At 43.6% G+C, this 15,261-nt stretch overlaps 1 protein-coding gene across 1 annotated transcript in view; it reads left to right on the plus strand.

Annotated features, from left to right (window-relative positions):
- The window catches only part of MED12L (mediator complex subunit 12L), a gene marked incomplete at its 5' end in the record, with an annotated part of 152,971 nt that overhangs the window by 7,969 nt on the left and 129,741 nt on the right, over nucleotides 1-15,261 (plus strand). The window contains 8 exons of the mRNA XM_082487471.1: nucleotides 754-945; nucleotides 2,827-2,986; nucleotides 6,726-6,895; nucleotides 7,561-7,671; nucleotides 8,090-8,359; nucleotides 10,584-10,733; nucleotides 11,274-11,373; nucleotides 11,554-11,690. Of these exons, the coding sequence (XP_082343597.1) occupies nucleotides 754-945; nucleotides 2,827-2,986; nucleotides 6,726-6,895; nucleotides 7,561-7,671; nucleotides 8,090-8,359; nucleotides 10,584-10,733; nucleotides 11,274-11,373; nucleotides 11,554-11,690 (1,290 nt within the window). The remainder of the gene's footprint in view (nucleotides 1-753; nucleotides 946-2,826; nucleotides 2,987-6,725; nucleotides 6,896-7,560; nucleotides 7,672-8,089; nucleotides 8,360-10,583; nucleotides 10,734-11,273; nucleotides 11,374-11,553; nucleotides 11,691-15,261) is intronic.

Consider the following 15,261-nt stretch of genomic DNA (forward strand, 5'->3'; position numbering starts at 1 on the left):
AAATCAGACATTTTATTCTTACTGTCAGGCCTAAAAATTCATTTCTATTACAGTAATTTTGAGAAGTAAATTAGCTTACGTGGGAAGTAAAACCTCTGGGCTTTTTTCTGCTGTTTTGGGATTGAAAGTACTGGGGAAGCAAATCTGACAAAGCTTTTTGTTCTGGAGGTATCAACTGGTAGCAGAGGAGTTTTGAACAGAAGTCAGAACACTTCCTGGCTTACCTGAATCTTTGAAGTTTTGCCTGCTGTAACTGATGACAGCAAGACAATGAATGCGGTTCTCGTGACAGTGTAGTTTGTTCTAAATAGAAGTGAAAAGCGCGTATTTATGCACTTTATGCTATGGTAAAGTGTAGGAGGGGAGGAGTGTCCTGAGGCGCTCTTAGAATGCACTGAACTGGATCCTAAATCTGAGACACTCATCTGCTGGTAGGATGTGGCTCGGGGCATTCACAGTGACCCGTCGTGAATGGCAGCTGCATCTCTGGTGTCCCTGGGCCCTGGGCATCTTTGGGTTGGTTTTGCTGACCTGCAGCTTTTGCAGTGATAATGCAGAGGAGTTGCACGGGTGCGTAATATCATGAATCCCCATCTCCTAGCTGCAGGGAATTAAAGTGTAATCTTATTAGGTTGATAACCTGGACTAGAGTGATGACTGTACCTATTCAGATGGGAATCCTTTGTGCATTAATGTACGATAGATGCTTACTTACTGGGTTGTCATATATGTTTTGCCTTTTTATCCCACCAGATTGGCGCTTACTTTAGCAGCATACTAGCGGAAAAGCTAAAACTTAACACTTTCCAGGACACAGGAAAGAAGAAACCACAAGTAAATGCCAAAGACAACTACTGGCTGGTTACTGCTCGGTCTCAGAGTGCAATTCACAACTGGTTCACAGATTTAGCAGGAAGTAAACCACTGACTCTTTTAGCAAAAAAGGTATCAAAATACTCCTTCCTCTGTTTCTTGGATATTGAATTGTACTTAATTGGGCTATAAGAATAGGGCAGTATTTCTGAATGTGCTGTATGTGGAGTGGTGCTGGAGGCAGCCGCTGCTGTGCAGTGTGTTCCCTCCCTGCAAGGAGGAGGGTACCTGGGCAAAGAGAAACTTCTGATCTAGCTGGTAAAAAGTTCCTTTGAATGACTGTATTTCAGCTCAAGGATGTTTCTCTTATTGACAGCCAGATTCTTTGCCTGTAAGCTTCACTTCAAGGGCCTTTCTCAAGCAAAGGAACAGTTTACAGAAATTCTCGTGTCTGGCAAGGAGGTAATCGTCTAGGAAGTCAATGCATTCTTAAAAGAACCTGCCTGCTAACTCCAACCCCTTTGCATGCTCTTCACATTTAAATTTGTATTAACAATCTTTGTTCAACAGTCTTATTAGTTGCATTCTTTATTAAGTTTCCAATTAAGGAGAAGAATTCTTGCTGCTTTGTGGCAGTCTTTGCATAACTGGAAAAGGCAATTCTGAGCTATCGCTTTGGATACTGCGTGCTGTTAAGAACAGCAGTACAAGATAAATTTGAAGTGGTCATCAAAACTCATCGAAGGTGGTGTCTAGAACACAGTAACAAAGGTGCTGTTATTCATGCCTTTCCTTCCTGAAGCTCTGTGTAAAAGCATCTAATGTTACAGTGTCTGGGAGTTATTCTGAGTATAAGTTAAACTGAAATGGGGAACTCTTGTTTGAAGGCTATTGAGCACAAATGGATCAAAATAACAGAAGGTACAACTCTCATCAGTTTTTGGTGTGTTGCTGTGCGGCTGGTGAAGAATGTGTTCTGCTTTGCTGCCAATAGAGCCACCAGAAAAACAAGAGCTCTGCTGTGGCAAGCATGCCAGTACCTTTAGTTTCCCTCTAACTTTCTGAGAGGTTAACTTTGTGACTAGAAGTGCTACAGAGATTTCTTTCATTATTTAAAAGTGTTTTTTTTTTAAATAACCAGATTTCTAAACCTGCTGATAACAAGCACGTTAAGAACACTGAAACTGATGCTGTAGAGCCCCTAGACTGATCATTGAAGAGCATTAGGGGAGAGGGTCAGTGCTTTGTTTGCTGCTCTCTTTGGCATTGGTGCACCTCTGTTCTCCCAACACTCTGTTAGAAAGGTTGAGTAGGCCTGAAGGAGTAATGAGGATTTTTTGGTAGGTGATAGTAAGTGTAGCATGTGTCTCCAATGGGTCTGAAATGTCTTGTTCTCATATATGTTGCTGTAAAAATGCATTTTAAAATTATTCTGCTTTTATGCAGAAAGGTGTGAGGATTGCTGTGACTAAATAGGGCGAGTCTTTACCTGGAAGTCTTGTGGGACCAGCCCTGTTGTATGCCTGGCCAGTGCAGGCGATATTAGCTGGCCAGGCTGTTTCCCTGGTGTGCTCTGGTTATTACGGACTCCTCTGAACCAGGGGCACCCAGGTAGCTGGCAGTGTCTGTGTAATTGAACCCTTGCCCAAAACCTTGATATAGCTCTGTTTTCCAGCAGTTCTGAGGATCAGCTTGCAGGACTGCTTCTGCGCTTTGGATGTCTTTGGCTGTGTCGAGAAGTTTATTAGTAGCCCTGTAGGCATCTCTGAGCCGGGGAGGGATGCTCCTGATGAAACCTGGGGGAAGTGTGGGGCAGTATCTCTTTCTTGTCAAGTCTTGTGGTTTCTATGTGCCTAGACATTAGGTGTGTCAGTGTAGTGGGTTCCCAGGTTGATGAAGAGGTCTGCTGCTCTCCAGGGAGTGTGGGGTTGAGCAGAGGAGGCCTGGGCTAACCTGCAGGTGCCAGCTGCTGTTTGGACTGTGTGCTATAACTTGCTTCCTGTTTCATTTCAGGTTCCTATTCTCAGTAAAAAAGAAGATGTTTTTGCTTACTTAGCAAAATACTCTGTGCCACTGCTGCGAGCGGCATGGCTGATCAAAATGACATGTGCCTACTACGCTGCTATTTCTGAAGCTAAAATCAAGAAACGCCAGGCCACTGACCCAAATATTGGTAAATAAACATCTCTAATGTCTAAATGCATAATAATAGCTGAAGAGGCCTGCTCCTCTTGTTCCTGGCTTTGGTGTTACTAGGCATCTGGAGAGGAATCTTTCTAGTGGGAAGGGGAATAAAAATTCTTTTAAATCAGTTTTGCTTAGAAATGTGTGTCAAAGAGTACAAAGAGCCGTGCAGCATAAATACTGCCCTGTTGGCTGCTTCTCCTCCCAGCTGATTCCTCCCTAAATCTCCAGGGGCAGCATCTGAGGAGATGACTGTGCTGCGACTTCACCACTGGCACTGCTCTCTGTGGGGTCGGCAGGAGTGGCAAAGGCTGTACTAAGATAAATGTTAACAGGGAATGAACAGAACTGCTAATTTAGAAAGCCTGGGATGAAGTGTGAATTTCAAAGCTTATTTATTAGATCATAGGTGGCAATGTATTTATTTTAAATATTAGCCTTAAATGATGCTATCTGGCACCAAGCCAGCGGGCCGAGCAGTGACCACCTTTAAGGTGTTTAAAGGTACTTTAACTATTGTCAAAGTTGTAGTTTTACTCTCTCAATTTACATACACTACCTACAGCTCTTCTGCTGTCTGGAATGAACATTTTCTCTGTCCTCAAAATAACTGTGCTTGGAACAGACAGTTTCACTGCTGTTTAGCAACATCTCTGTACTGCTGTGAGAAATGTCTACTTCTTGTTCTGTCATTAATTACCTGTGAGAAGAGACCAGCACCAACCTCTCTACAGTGCCCTTTCAAATAGTTGTAGAGAGTGATGAGGTCTCCCCTCAGCCTCCTCCTCCTCAAACTAAACAGTCCCAGCTCCTTCAGCCGCTCTTCATAGGATTTGCCTGCGAGGCCCTTCACCAGCTTCGTTGCCCTCCTCTGCACTCGCTCCAGCACCTCCATATCTCTCTTGTATTGAGGTGCCCCAAACTGGACACAATACTCAAGGTGTGGCCTCACCAGTGCTGAGTACAGGGGCACAATCACCTCCCTACTTCTGCTGGCCACACTATTTCTAATACAAGCCAGGATGCCGTTGGCTTTCTTGGCCACCTGGGCACACTGCCGGCTCATATTCAGCCGCTTGTCAATGAGAACCCCCAGGTCTCTTTCTGCCAGGCAGCTTTCCAGCCACACCTCCCCAGGCCTGTAGCGCTGCATGGGGTTATTGTGGCCCAAGTGCAGGACCCGGCACTTGCCCTTGTTGAAACTCATACCATTGATGTTGGCCCAATGATCCAATCTATCTAAGTCTCTCTGTAGAGCTCCTAGTTAAAGCCCCAAAACTCTGTGGAGTTCCTAGTTAAAGCCCCAAAAGTTTATTTTCTATTTTCTAGCAAACATCCTATGTTTGTTCTTTGGTTATAGTTTTAAAAATATTTTAAAAAATCACTCTGACTTGTAGAGAGAGAGAGTAAGGGGGAGGCAATGTGTGTGGCTCGCAAGAGGGAAAAGAGACAGCTGCGCAGATACCAAGTCAGGTTGGTGCTTCCATTGGTGTATGAACTCTGGGTGGCTGCTGTGCTGGGGTTAGCTTCTCCGTAGTGAGGTCAGTGCTATCATGGTGGGAGATTAGCACAGTTCCTCACTCCTCCTTCCGACGTGGGATGGATTGAGGCTCCTTTGAGCTGTTTTGGCACTGCTGACCGGGGCTGGGTAACGCGCTCTTTCCTTCTCTCAAATCCCTCTTCTGTTCTTTGCACCACGGGATGCTGAAACAGCCCCTCTCCAGACTCCCAGGTTGTCTCCCCTTTTTTCTTGAATGATGTACGCATTTTTGGGGGTAGACCCCAGCAGGATGCTCGGAGTAGGCAGTGAGAGCAGGCTGATTGCTTTCCTAATCTATCTGCTAGTGATAGGAGAGCATCTGTGGCTCTCCTGGGAGGACTAAAATGGGGATGCTGTGCACCAAGACTGGGGTGTACTCCTTAGGGTGTAGTTGAAACAAACACTGGGAGTGGGGGAGAAAGGGCAGTAAGGAGGAGGTGAGGAAAGCTAAGGTTGTCTGCTCTGTTGTGATAAATTGATCTAGACCTAGTTTGCTCTGGCTGGGAGTAGTAGCTCTTTAAAATGAAAGGTGTTTATGCTTACTGGGAAGGCGCAGGGCAGTGGTGTGCGTTGTGGGGTAGGCAGGTACTCCAGCTCTGGCTCTGCTTCGGGCTGGCACCATGGTGGCACCCGCTTCACAGCGAGGATGAACGAAGCCAGTAGGAATGTCTGTGGTCCTCGTGAGGTGGCCGTGACTTTTATCAGCGAGTATTCTGAGGCAGATTACTGGGGATTATGTCCTCTGTGCAAATTCCCTGTTTTGCAAAGGGTGCTGAGAGCTTTTTGGGAAGTAGTTTGCTGTGTGTTACTGAGCAGCCTTTGACAGTTCCCAAAATGTTTTATATCTGTGCCTCAGGTAACAGAAAGGCAGTTGCATTGTTTCTAACTCAGTGGCACAGAGATATTGGTAATTGCTTTGGGAAGATTATTCCTTCATGCTGTCACATGAAATAAGTTTGAAGTACTGGATTTGGAATTGTTTTTCCAAAAATGAGCGAATGTTTGAGGTGAATGTAGTTAACCTGCTCTATGAAAACGCTAAAACCTGCTAGCTTCGTACAGCAATTTCAGTGGATTTGGGTGGCAAAGCATTCAACGTATAGCCTGTATATGTTGACAGAACTGTCAATTACAAATGCAAAGGGAAGAAAGAATGAACATGCTAGCTGAAGTCTGAGGTGGGTAGTAAACAGCAAAAATAGTTGTGTTTGAGAGTGGTAGTTCCTGTAACTCTGACAGTAAACAGGCTGAGGTTGTCAAAGCAACTGCATTATGTATTCATAAAAGTGTGCTCTTCTAAAATATGCTGCATGCTGATTAAATACAGCTCTGTCAGATGTTTGTCTCTGAGATATTAACAAATATCCTCGGTTGTTCCAGTTACTGTTAAGAGAATGCCTTCCTTACAAGGCCTCTTTTCCCAAACCTTTATGTATATGACCAAGCAAGTTTACTTTTGTTCACTAATTTCTCCAAGCTATACTAAATACAGAATCACTGCTGAAGCAGAGAGAAAAAAATGGAAATTTTTACATTTGTGTGTTTGCTGAACTGACTTATCTGAGTCCAACCAACTGACTTATCTAGGACAAAGGAAAGATAATCAGTCTTACTGGCAGACCTCTGCACTGTGCCGGTCACTCTGACCTAAGAAACTGCTCCTGAGCTTTTGCATTCTTGTCGGAGTAAAAATCTGGAGGAGTTGTCTGTTTCAGAGTGATTATAGAAAGAACAGTTTTATATCCCCTTGCTTGTGCAAAGTCCCGTTGACTTCTATGTTGGCTATATTTGGAGGGGGAAGGAAGGGGAGAGTAAAGGTCCAGATGGAAGGAAGTAATGAAATATATTTATTTTACCTATTTCAAGGCTGTTTTGTGGCTGAATGCTGAAATCTGATGAAAGAGACAGGTGATTCCCTAAAGGCATACCTTGTGTCAGTGCTTTTTACGTCACACTAAGCTAGCAGGCTACTTGCCCACTTGACAGCGTGTGCTTTGAGACCAATGCACAGGAGAGGCATGGCACGTAAGATGCCCATTAATTCACAATAGCGCTGTGTTATGCACTGTGGGTTAATGTTTTGGAGGAGTATTCTTGACGACAAAGGCGATATAAGTTTGCTTCAGTTCTCACTGTGAAAGAAAGCTTTCATCACCTGAAGAGCTCTAATTGTAAACTTATTTTGTAGAATGGACTCAAATTATAACCAGATACCTTCGAGAGCAGCTGGCAAAGGTTGCAGAGTTTTATCATGTGACTTCCAGCCAAGGCAACAGCTCTGTAGTGATGCCTCAAGAGATGGAACAAGCCCTGAAGCAGTGGGAATATAATGAAAAATTGTCATTTTATATGTTTCAGGTAATACTTCAAGAAGTGCATGGATTTTTTTTTTTTTTTTTGAGGTTACCATTCTTGGAAAGTTCAATTTTAAAACTTACTGGTAGCTTTTGTCATAAGACTTGCATAAATTGTAAATGCTAATTCACTTAAGATTTGCTAGCTGAAAAAGCTTTGATTTGCTTAGTGTGCTTGATTGCGATGGCAGCAGTGTACTCGACTATTCTGTCTCTTCCGTATTACCCCATCTTTTAAGGGTGTTTTTACTGATTATGGATCAGGCTGAGGTCACTGTGGCGCATGAAGCTTTGGGTGTTGGAGTGGTGGCCCGGCTGTTCAGTTCCATGCAGCTCTAGCCCAGAATAACTCTCTGGTTCTTTCTACCTAAGGATAGAAATAGCAGAAGGGTTGCTGGGAGGGAGTCTGTCTGTCAGCAGTAAATCAGGCGGCCTGCTGAATTTGAGCTGCAGAGATCGTTGGTGCTGTGCGCAATTGCTTCCCCATCCACAGGGCTGCCGTGATGGTGGCTGGTGCCTGCATGTGTGGCGGGGGCTGAGGGTCTTGGTAGCTCTGTGCTGACATGGGTGACGAGAGGTAAACCGGAATTGAAATAAAACTTATAATTACACACCTGCTTGTTTTGTGCTCCCAGTCAATATGTGATGTATTATTTTAAATCCTTTAAGGAAGGAATGCTCGAGAGACACGAGTATTTGACGTGGATACTGGATGTTTTGGAAAAAATCAGGCCCACTGATGATGATCTTCTTAAGCTGTTGTTGCCGCTAATGTTGCAGGTACATGCATGTTTTAAAGCCAAAATCAATATAAGTGTGATTCATACGTGTTACATGATTTTAATATTTGTGGCGGTAAAATATATATAAAAATTTTTACTTAGGACATTTAGGGAAATGTATTGCATGGTGCATGTTTGGAATTTATAAACACCTTTAAAATGTTGATGCTTTATGATCCTTAATCTGAATTGGTGGAAGGATTCTGTTACTGTAACTGGTCCTGGAGATCAGATGAAATTTTTAAGAGACAGAAGTATAAATTCGGATTTGAGCTGCTCTTTTCCTTTTTAACTTCTGGACTCAAATATTGGAGGTTATCCCTTCTAGTTCATGCACGTTGAATGTTAGATTGTTAAAGAAGATGAATACAGGGGGTAGGCTGTGTAGTAAACTATGCGTTGTTTTTAAATTTCAGTATTCAGAAGAGTTTGTTCAGTCAGCTTACCTATCCCGTCGCCTTGCTTATTTTTGTGCCAGACGCCTATCTTTATTGCTAAGCGATGGCCCTAACCTTGTAGCTGCACACTCTCCCCATATGATAATTGGACCGAGTAACCCTCCTCTGGCAGCCGCAAGTCCGACTGCCCCCGGGCCCGTGGTGAGCCCGGTACAGCTGGCCTGCTCCGACTTCCTCTCCTGCCCTCAACACCGTCCACTGGTGTATGGACTTAGTTGTATGCTGCAGGTATGTTCTGTTGCTATTTGTTTTCAAGGGCATAACCATTCAGTTTATTGGAAAACAGAGTGTTTTTTCGGTGTGACAAGATATGGTAGTTATGGTTTGAAATGCACCCATGTCCATTAAAGCATGAGGACTGAGTGGGTCTGGGGGGAGCAGGAGGGTGGATTCTCCACACCGGCTGAGACGTGATGCTGGAACCACCTGGAGAAACTTTTGCTGTCTGTGTGTCTGTCCTCACCTTTGCTGCGGGAAGGAGTGACTCTGCTGCCAGGAAAGGCCAAGCCTTCCCTCTGTGATGGAGTGTTGCTGGTTGCAGTAATGCTCTACGCATCTCATCACGTTCGCATCACCAGGGAACCTGCGCAGACCCCGACTGTCTGCTGACTGCCGCTGGACAGAAGACAGCACCATACTGACTCCCGCAAGCTCCAACCTTTGGGGATTTCATTGCTTCTTCCAGCTCATCACTGATGCTTGGTGCCACTGCAGGCCACTTCATTTTGGTTTTGCCAGAATTACGAGCCATTTATATTGCCTTATCAACTTCCACAGTTTTTAAAACTGTGGAACAGAAGAGACTGTTCACTTGCGCTTGTTGCTTGGCAATAGCAGGATTGTCAAGAGAGTAATTATTTTCTAAAAAAGGACTTGTATGATGAGCTGTGGTTTTTTGCCTTCCTAAGTGCCGACCTGGTGAGACTTCCTCAAACCCTCCTGCTGTTGCCTCTTCAGTTGTCTGTCTCTGGGGGTTGCACAGAGATGCCCTGGTGGTGGTACCAGGAGTGTGTTGATGCTCGCGGGATCACAGAATGGGTGAGGTTGGTAAGGACCTCTTCAGACGATGTCATCCACCCCCCCACTTAGGCAGGGTCAGCTAGAGCAGGTTCCCCAGGACCACGTCCAGCTGGATTTTTAACATCTCCACCACCTCTCTGGACAACCTATTCCAGTGCTGGACCATCCCCACAGTAAAAGAGCACTTTCTTGTGGTACGCAGCTCCTTCTCCAGGGCTGCTGCTTTCCCACAGTCGTGGCAGTATGGGAGGTTCAGCGCCCGGAGGCAGGCTGGGTTGTACGCAGGGGAGGCTCAGTTGGGCTATCTGAGGTAAAAAAAGTGAGAGAGCATCCATATCCCTTTTCTGGTGAGGATGCGCGAGTCAGGAAGTTAGATCCCACCTGGCTCTCAGCATGCTGTGACTTTTTTACTCTTAAACACGGATCTGTCCTGGGAACGTCAGCGTTTGTCTCCATCCTGAGCTGCTGGGGTGTGCTTGTGTACTCTGGCAGCTTCACAGCTTTTCTCTATGAGCACCACAACTGGTTATCTTTCTGCTCTTCCTGTACTATTTGGGTTTGTGTGTGTGTGTGTGTGTGTGTGTGTCTGCTTTCTTCTACCCCTTTTTCTTGGGCCACCAAGCAGGTCCAGAGCGCAGCCTGGATTCAGTCAAGCTCTCCGTCTTTTCAGAGGAGCATTTCTCCAGGCAACGGTTTTGCTAAGGTGCTGCATGTCATCCAGATCTGGACGAGGGGAGCTTCCCAACAAGTAATCCAGCAGTCTCAAAAATAAACATCTATAAGATTAATTGACTTCCATCATTTTAGAGAATATCTAAGGTCTGACCCCAAAACACCAAAGCATTTTGCTTTTGCTCTGTATGATACCAAATGCTACAGGGTAATAGGTACCTGCTGACAAGCTGATGTAAAATGGCTGTTTTGAAGCCTGTCAGTGCAAATTCTTTCTTTTGGTAAGTCTTAGGTTCATGGTGCATTTCAATGACTCTTTTGTGCTTTAAAATCTTGACAGAAGAGTTGAGTTTAATTAATTTCTTAGATTTTAATTTTTCACGTGTAGCTTCTTTCTGTAGGCTGAACACAAAAATGACTTCTTTTTCTAAAGCCCATTCACGTTTCACAGAAAGGATCTGACTGAAATTAACCTTTGGTGATGTTCTTTGGGGGCATTATGAAAGCAATACAAATGGAAATTGAACATGTGTATATTTAAATATTTTTTTTTTTAATAATGAAGAAGGAAAATAACATAGTAGTTGAATATTCTCAAATGGATGTTTTAAAGTAATTGAGCATAGGCCTGTCTTTTTTCTTTCACTATAGTAGTTAGACCAAAAGTGATTCTGGTCTCGTGGACTCTCTTATTGTTGGTATTGTCTATCACACAGGTTTAGAGAAAGAAATTACTTCTGTTTTGTACTATTGCTTGCAGACTGTAACTCTTTGTTGCCCAAGTGCCTTGGTGTGGAATTATTCCACAAATGAAAATAAGAACGTTAATCCAGGCTCACCTCTGGATTTACTTCAAGTTGCTCCATCTAGTTTACCTATGCCAGGTGGAAATTCAGCGTTTAATCAACAGGTAAGCTTTTTTCATTGTCAGATTATTAAGATCTATTTTATATCCCAAAGATCTATTAAGATCTACTTTTAATGCCACGTACAACCGAGTTCAGGTATTTCTGTAGGTCTAGTTTCAAGAGTGTTGTGCTAGTTTTTGATGAGCTTACTTTGTACTTCATTAAGGTACTGGTTTTGTGAAAATGTCAGGAATTTTATTTACGTTCAGATGTTTTCTGTTACTAAACTCAAATGACTTTAAGATGTAAAATGGCAAACAAGAGGAAGCTTGGTGTACCGTATTGTGAGATGTGACTTTTCAGACACGCGAACGTTAACTTTTGCTGGGTTGAATGTAAGGAAAAGATGTTTTATTGTACAAGATGATTCATAACAGACAAAAACATTTGAACAGGACATACTTCACTTTGTTGTTCCCAAATGTAGGGGGTGTTGTGGAACACCATAGGGTACCTTGCTCCTGCTGAGAAAGCTGTCACAAGCTTGAAATGCAAATTGAGTCTTCCCATCACTAGCTAATTAGCAACTATCTTTTGTACAGGTTCGGGCAAAGATTTATGAAGTAGAACAGCAGATAAAACAAAGAGGTCGTGCTGTGGAGGTGCGGTGGTCTTTTGACAAGTGCCAAGAATCAACTGCAGGTAAGACAACGCAAAATGAAACAAACGTTGGGAGCTTTAGGGTTTACGTCTGTTCTTTGAGTATAATCCTGTTGCACCATGATTAATTCTAGCAATAAATTTGACAGATGGATGTAATACAATGTCTTCCTGTGTAAAAACTTTTTTTTTCTTTTCCCCTCCTCTAACTCCCATCTCTAGGGGTGACCATCAGCCGAGTTTTGCACACCTTAGAGGTGTTGGATCGGCATTGTTTTGACAGATCAGACTCCAGCAATTCAATGGAGACACTTTACCATAAGATTTTCTGGGCAAATCAGAATAAAGATAACCAAGAGGTAATGGCTACATTCTCCTCTCACTTCATAATCTGTAGAAAATGGATTTTATTCTTACTTACGAGAATTGTGTCTATGTGTATATTTGATACAAAAGCTTCATGCTTTCTTGGTGTGTTTTTTCTTTACTACTTGACATTTGGTTTATCAGAATAAAACAGCTCTTTGCTGTTGTGAGTGAATTCTTCAGTTCTACGTACTGTAAACATCATTTAGGAGAAATGATCCATCAAGGTTTTGTGGTTTGTTTTTTGGGTTCTGCTAAGTAAAATTTCAGATTATTGTTTGATAACTTTTACATCTATTGTAGAAAGTAGTAAATTAGTAAGTTATTAAGTATAGTAAAACATTCTAACACTACATATTCTTACACTTTTTGATATTTTTACCTGTGCTTCTAGAACCATTTTCAGAGATCATGAAAAACTTTATCAGCAATTTTTAATGTTTTACTTTTTTTTTTTTTTTTTTTTTTTTTTGGTGCGGTGTAGATGATAATGCCTCTGGGCCTATGTACAATGTCAAACTCTTTAAGTTTCCTTGGAAAGTGTTTAGGGAAAAGATGAAATAGCCAGCTTTAATAATACACTGTTCAAGTAAAATTTTAAACTGGAGAATATTAGTGAATATCTCAGATATTCATGCTAATGTTTTGAAAACTTGTATGCAGAATGGCTTGTTTTTTGAATACACCTGTTTTTTGTTGATGACTGTATGTCCTCAGCAATGGATGGATGTAATTCAAGACCCTTTATTGCACAGAAATACTGCATAGTAATTGTCAATCAGCGTTTTCATGACTTTGCAATAAGCAGAATATTGTGTTTGGGGGATAGCATCTCTGGAAGTACTTCCAGAGATGTTATACCTGCAAACAAACTCTGGATGTGAAGCTCAGAACCAGTAGGTAGGAATGAAATGTTTGCCAGAGCTGTCTTTGTATTTCAAATACACTGTTACGGTAATGAGAGAGAACCAGAGGAAGGAGAGCTGTTAGAGCAGGCAGATGAAATTGCTGAAAGTTCTTAACCTTAATGCTTGGATGAAATCAGGAGTTCAACACACATGTTTTTTTGTACTTATAAAATGGGTAGGGTGTGATATGCTTTATCATTTGAGTGCCGGCTTTTTGTTTTCATCTGCTTTTGGGGTCAGGTGACATGGTTCTGTGCTGTTGCCTTTCTGCTGTTGTATTTGTATCTTTTGTTTCCCTTCTCCCTGTCTGTATTCCAAAATGTTTTTCTGACTTCCAGCTACAGTTGTACTAACGAACGATTTATTTGTGTTCAAAAGACAGCGTTGGTAGGGTGACTTCTGAAATTAAGGTTGTTATTCTGTTCTTATTGTAGGTTCTCTGCTATTATTGCCTTCACTTTAAAGATGTGCTCCCCAGTTCTGGGTAGCAAACATTTTTATGAAGGTCTGTCTAGTTAATTTGCAGGGCTAGCTATCTTCTAATGGCAAAACATTTTCCTCCCAGACTGAAGAATGCAGAGGAGGAATAAAGCGTTATCATATGTAAGTGACAATGTGCCTATGTTTGCCCAGTGGTCACAGAAGACTGTAGGGAGAGCAGAAGCAAAGAAGATGCTGACTTCTTTCTGAGAAGAGAAAACTTAACTTTGAAAGTTTGGTCTTACCTTAGTGGGTCTGGGCTGATAGGAAATAAAAATTTTAAATTATCTGCACCTTCTTAAGCTCCTCTGGAGTTTTCAAGACTGTTAGTTGTTGCTTGGGTCAAGCTTAACTTTTGGCAGCTATCAAGAGGTTGCCTGGGGGTGCTCACTGTCCGACTGATGGTACTTGTGCATTTTCACATTTGAACTTCCAAAGTTATGTTTGAGTTACCAGTGTCGGGTTTAACTCTTACCTGCCGGGCAGGCTGGTGGTGAGCACCTGTGGCAGGCGAAGCCCTGCCCTGCGTCCCGGAGAAGGGCTGCGGAGCCACTTGGTGGCCACTGGATGTCGGCGCCTCCCTGCACCAACTGCGCATCGGCTGCGGCACTGCAAGGTTACGCACACAAGGATGTCGCCACATGCAATGCTGTTTGTCTCTTTTGTCTGTTTCCTTTCCCCCTTAATAAACGTAGGCTGTTTTTTCTTGGCAGAAAAGGCCGTAAGTTAGGGGTCGTGTATGCTCTGCTTTCAGCTGGCAACTCATCTAAGGGCTTTTATTTTGTAAATAAGATGTCCATCGGTAGGGTGTCTGCCCACTGGCATCCTTAGTTAAAGCAAAACATGCTTTGAAGGACAGCTATCTGCTACCCCTGTCTTGATGTGAGCCTGGCTGGAACATGGTTGGAAGCTCTTTCCTGTGCATTTTTCCTCCTGGATTGTCAAACATTGTCATGTTCCCTCTGGCATCCTCCCTTCAAGTATTTGAAAGCATTAATAAGATCCCCCCTCATTCTTCTTTTCTCTAGACTAAAGAGACCCAAGTCCCTCAGCCTTTCCTCATATGAAAGATGTTCTAATCCCCTAATCATCTTCGTAGCCCTTTGCTGGACCCTCTCCAGCAGATCCCTGTCTTTCTTGAACTGGGGAGCCCAGAACTGGATGCAGTACTCCAGGTGCGGCCTCACTGGGGCAGAGTAGGGGGGGAGGATGACCTCCCTCGACCTGCTGGCCACACTCTTTTTGATGCATCCCAGGATGCCATTGGCCCTCTTGGCCGCCAGGGCACATTGCTGGCTAATGGTCATCCAGTTGTCCACCAGGACTCCCAGGTCCCTTTCCACACAGCTGCCCTCCGGGAGGTCAGCCCCCAACCTGTACTGATGCATGGGGTTATTCCTCCCCAGATGCAGTACCCTACATTCACCCTTGTTGAACTTCATTAGGTTCCTCTCTGCCCAACTCTCCAGCCTGTCCAGGTCACGCTGTAAAGCAGCACAGCCTTCTGGCGTGTCAGCCACTCTTCCCAGCTTAGTGTCATCAGCAAACTTGCTGATGGTACACTCTATCCCTTCATCCAGATCATCGATGAATATATTGAATAGGACTGGACCCAGTACTGACCCTTGAGGGACACCACTTGTTACTGACCTCCAACTGGACTCTGCACTACTAACCACAACCCTCTGAGCTCTATCTGTCAGCCAGTTCTCAATCCACCCCACTGTCCATTCCATCTAGCCCGCACTTGCTAAGCTTGCATGTAAGGATGGTGTAGGAGACTGTCGAAAGCCTTGCCAAAGTCAAGGTAGACAACATCCACTGCCCTCCCCTCATCCACCCATCTAGTCACTTCATCATAGAATGCTATCAGATTAGTCAGACACGACTTCCCCTTAGTGAATCCATGTTGACTACTTCTGATAACCTTCTTTTCATCCAGGTGCTTTGAGGTGATACCCAGCACAAGCTGTTCCATCTCCCAGAAGTGGGAGGAGAATCCAATGCTTCTCCAGTGACTTGGAGAAGGCTTTGCATGGAGGAGCGCTGATTGCATTATTAAGCAGACTTTAAATAGGAGATAAGAATAGTGTTGCAGTGTCTCACTGACTGTCTCTGTGTCTTAAGATCGATGGTCCCTGTGTAATCCTGTAGGACTGTCTGAGCCTAAATCGTA

Source organism: Vanellus vanellus (genome assembly GCF_965231255.1).
Source record: "Vanellus vanellus genome assembly, chromosome: 8".
In the NCBI taxonomy this organism is placed as follows: Eukaryota; Metazoa; Chordata; class Aves; order Charadriiformes; family Charadriidae; genus Vanellus; species Vanellus vanellus.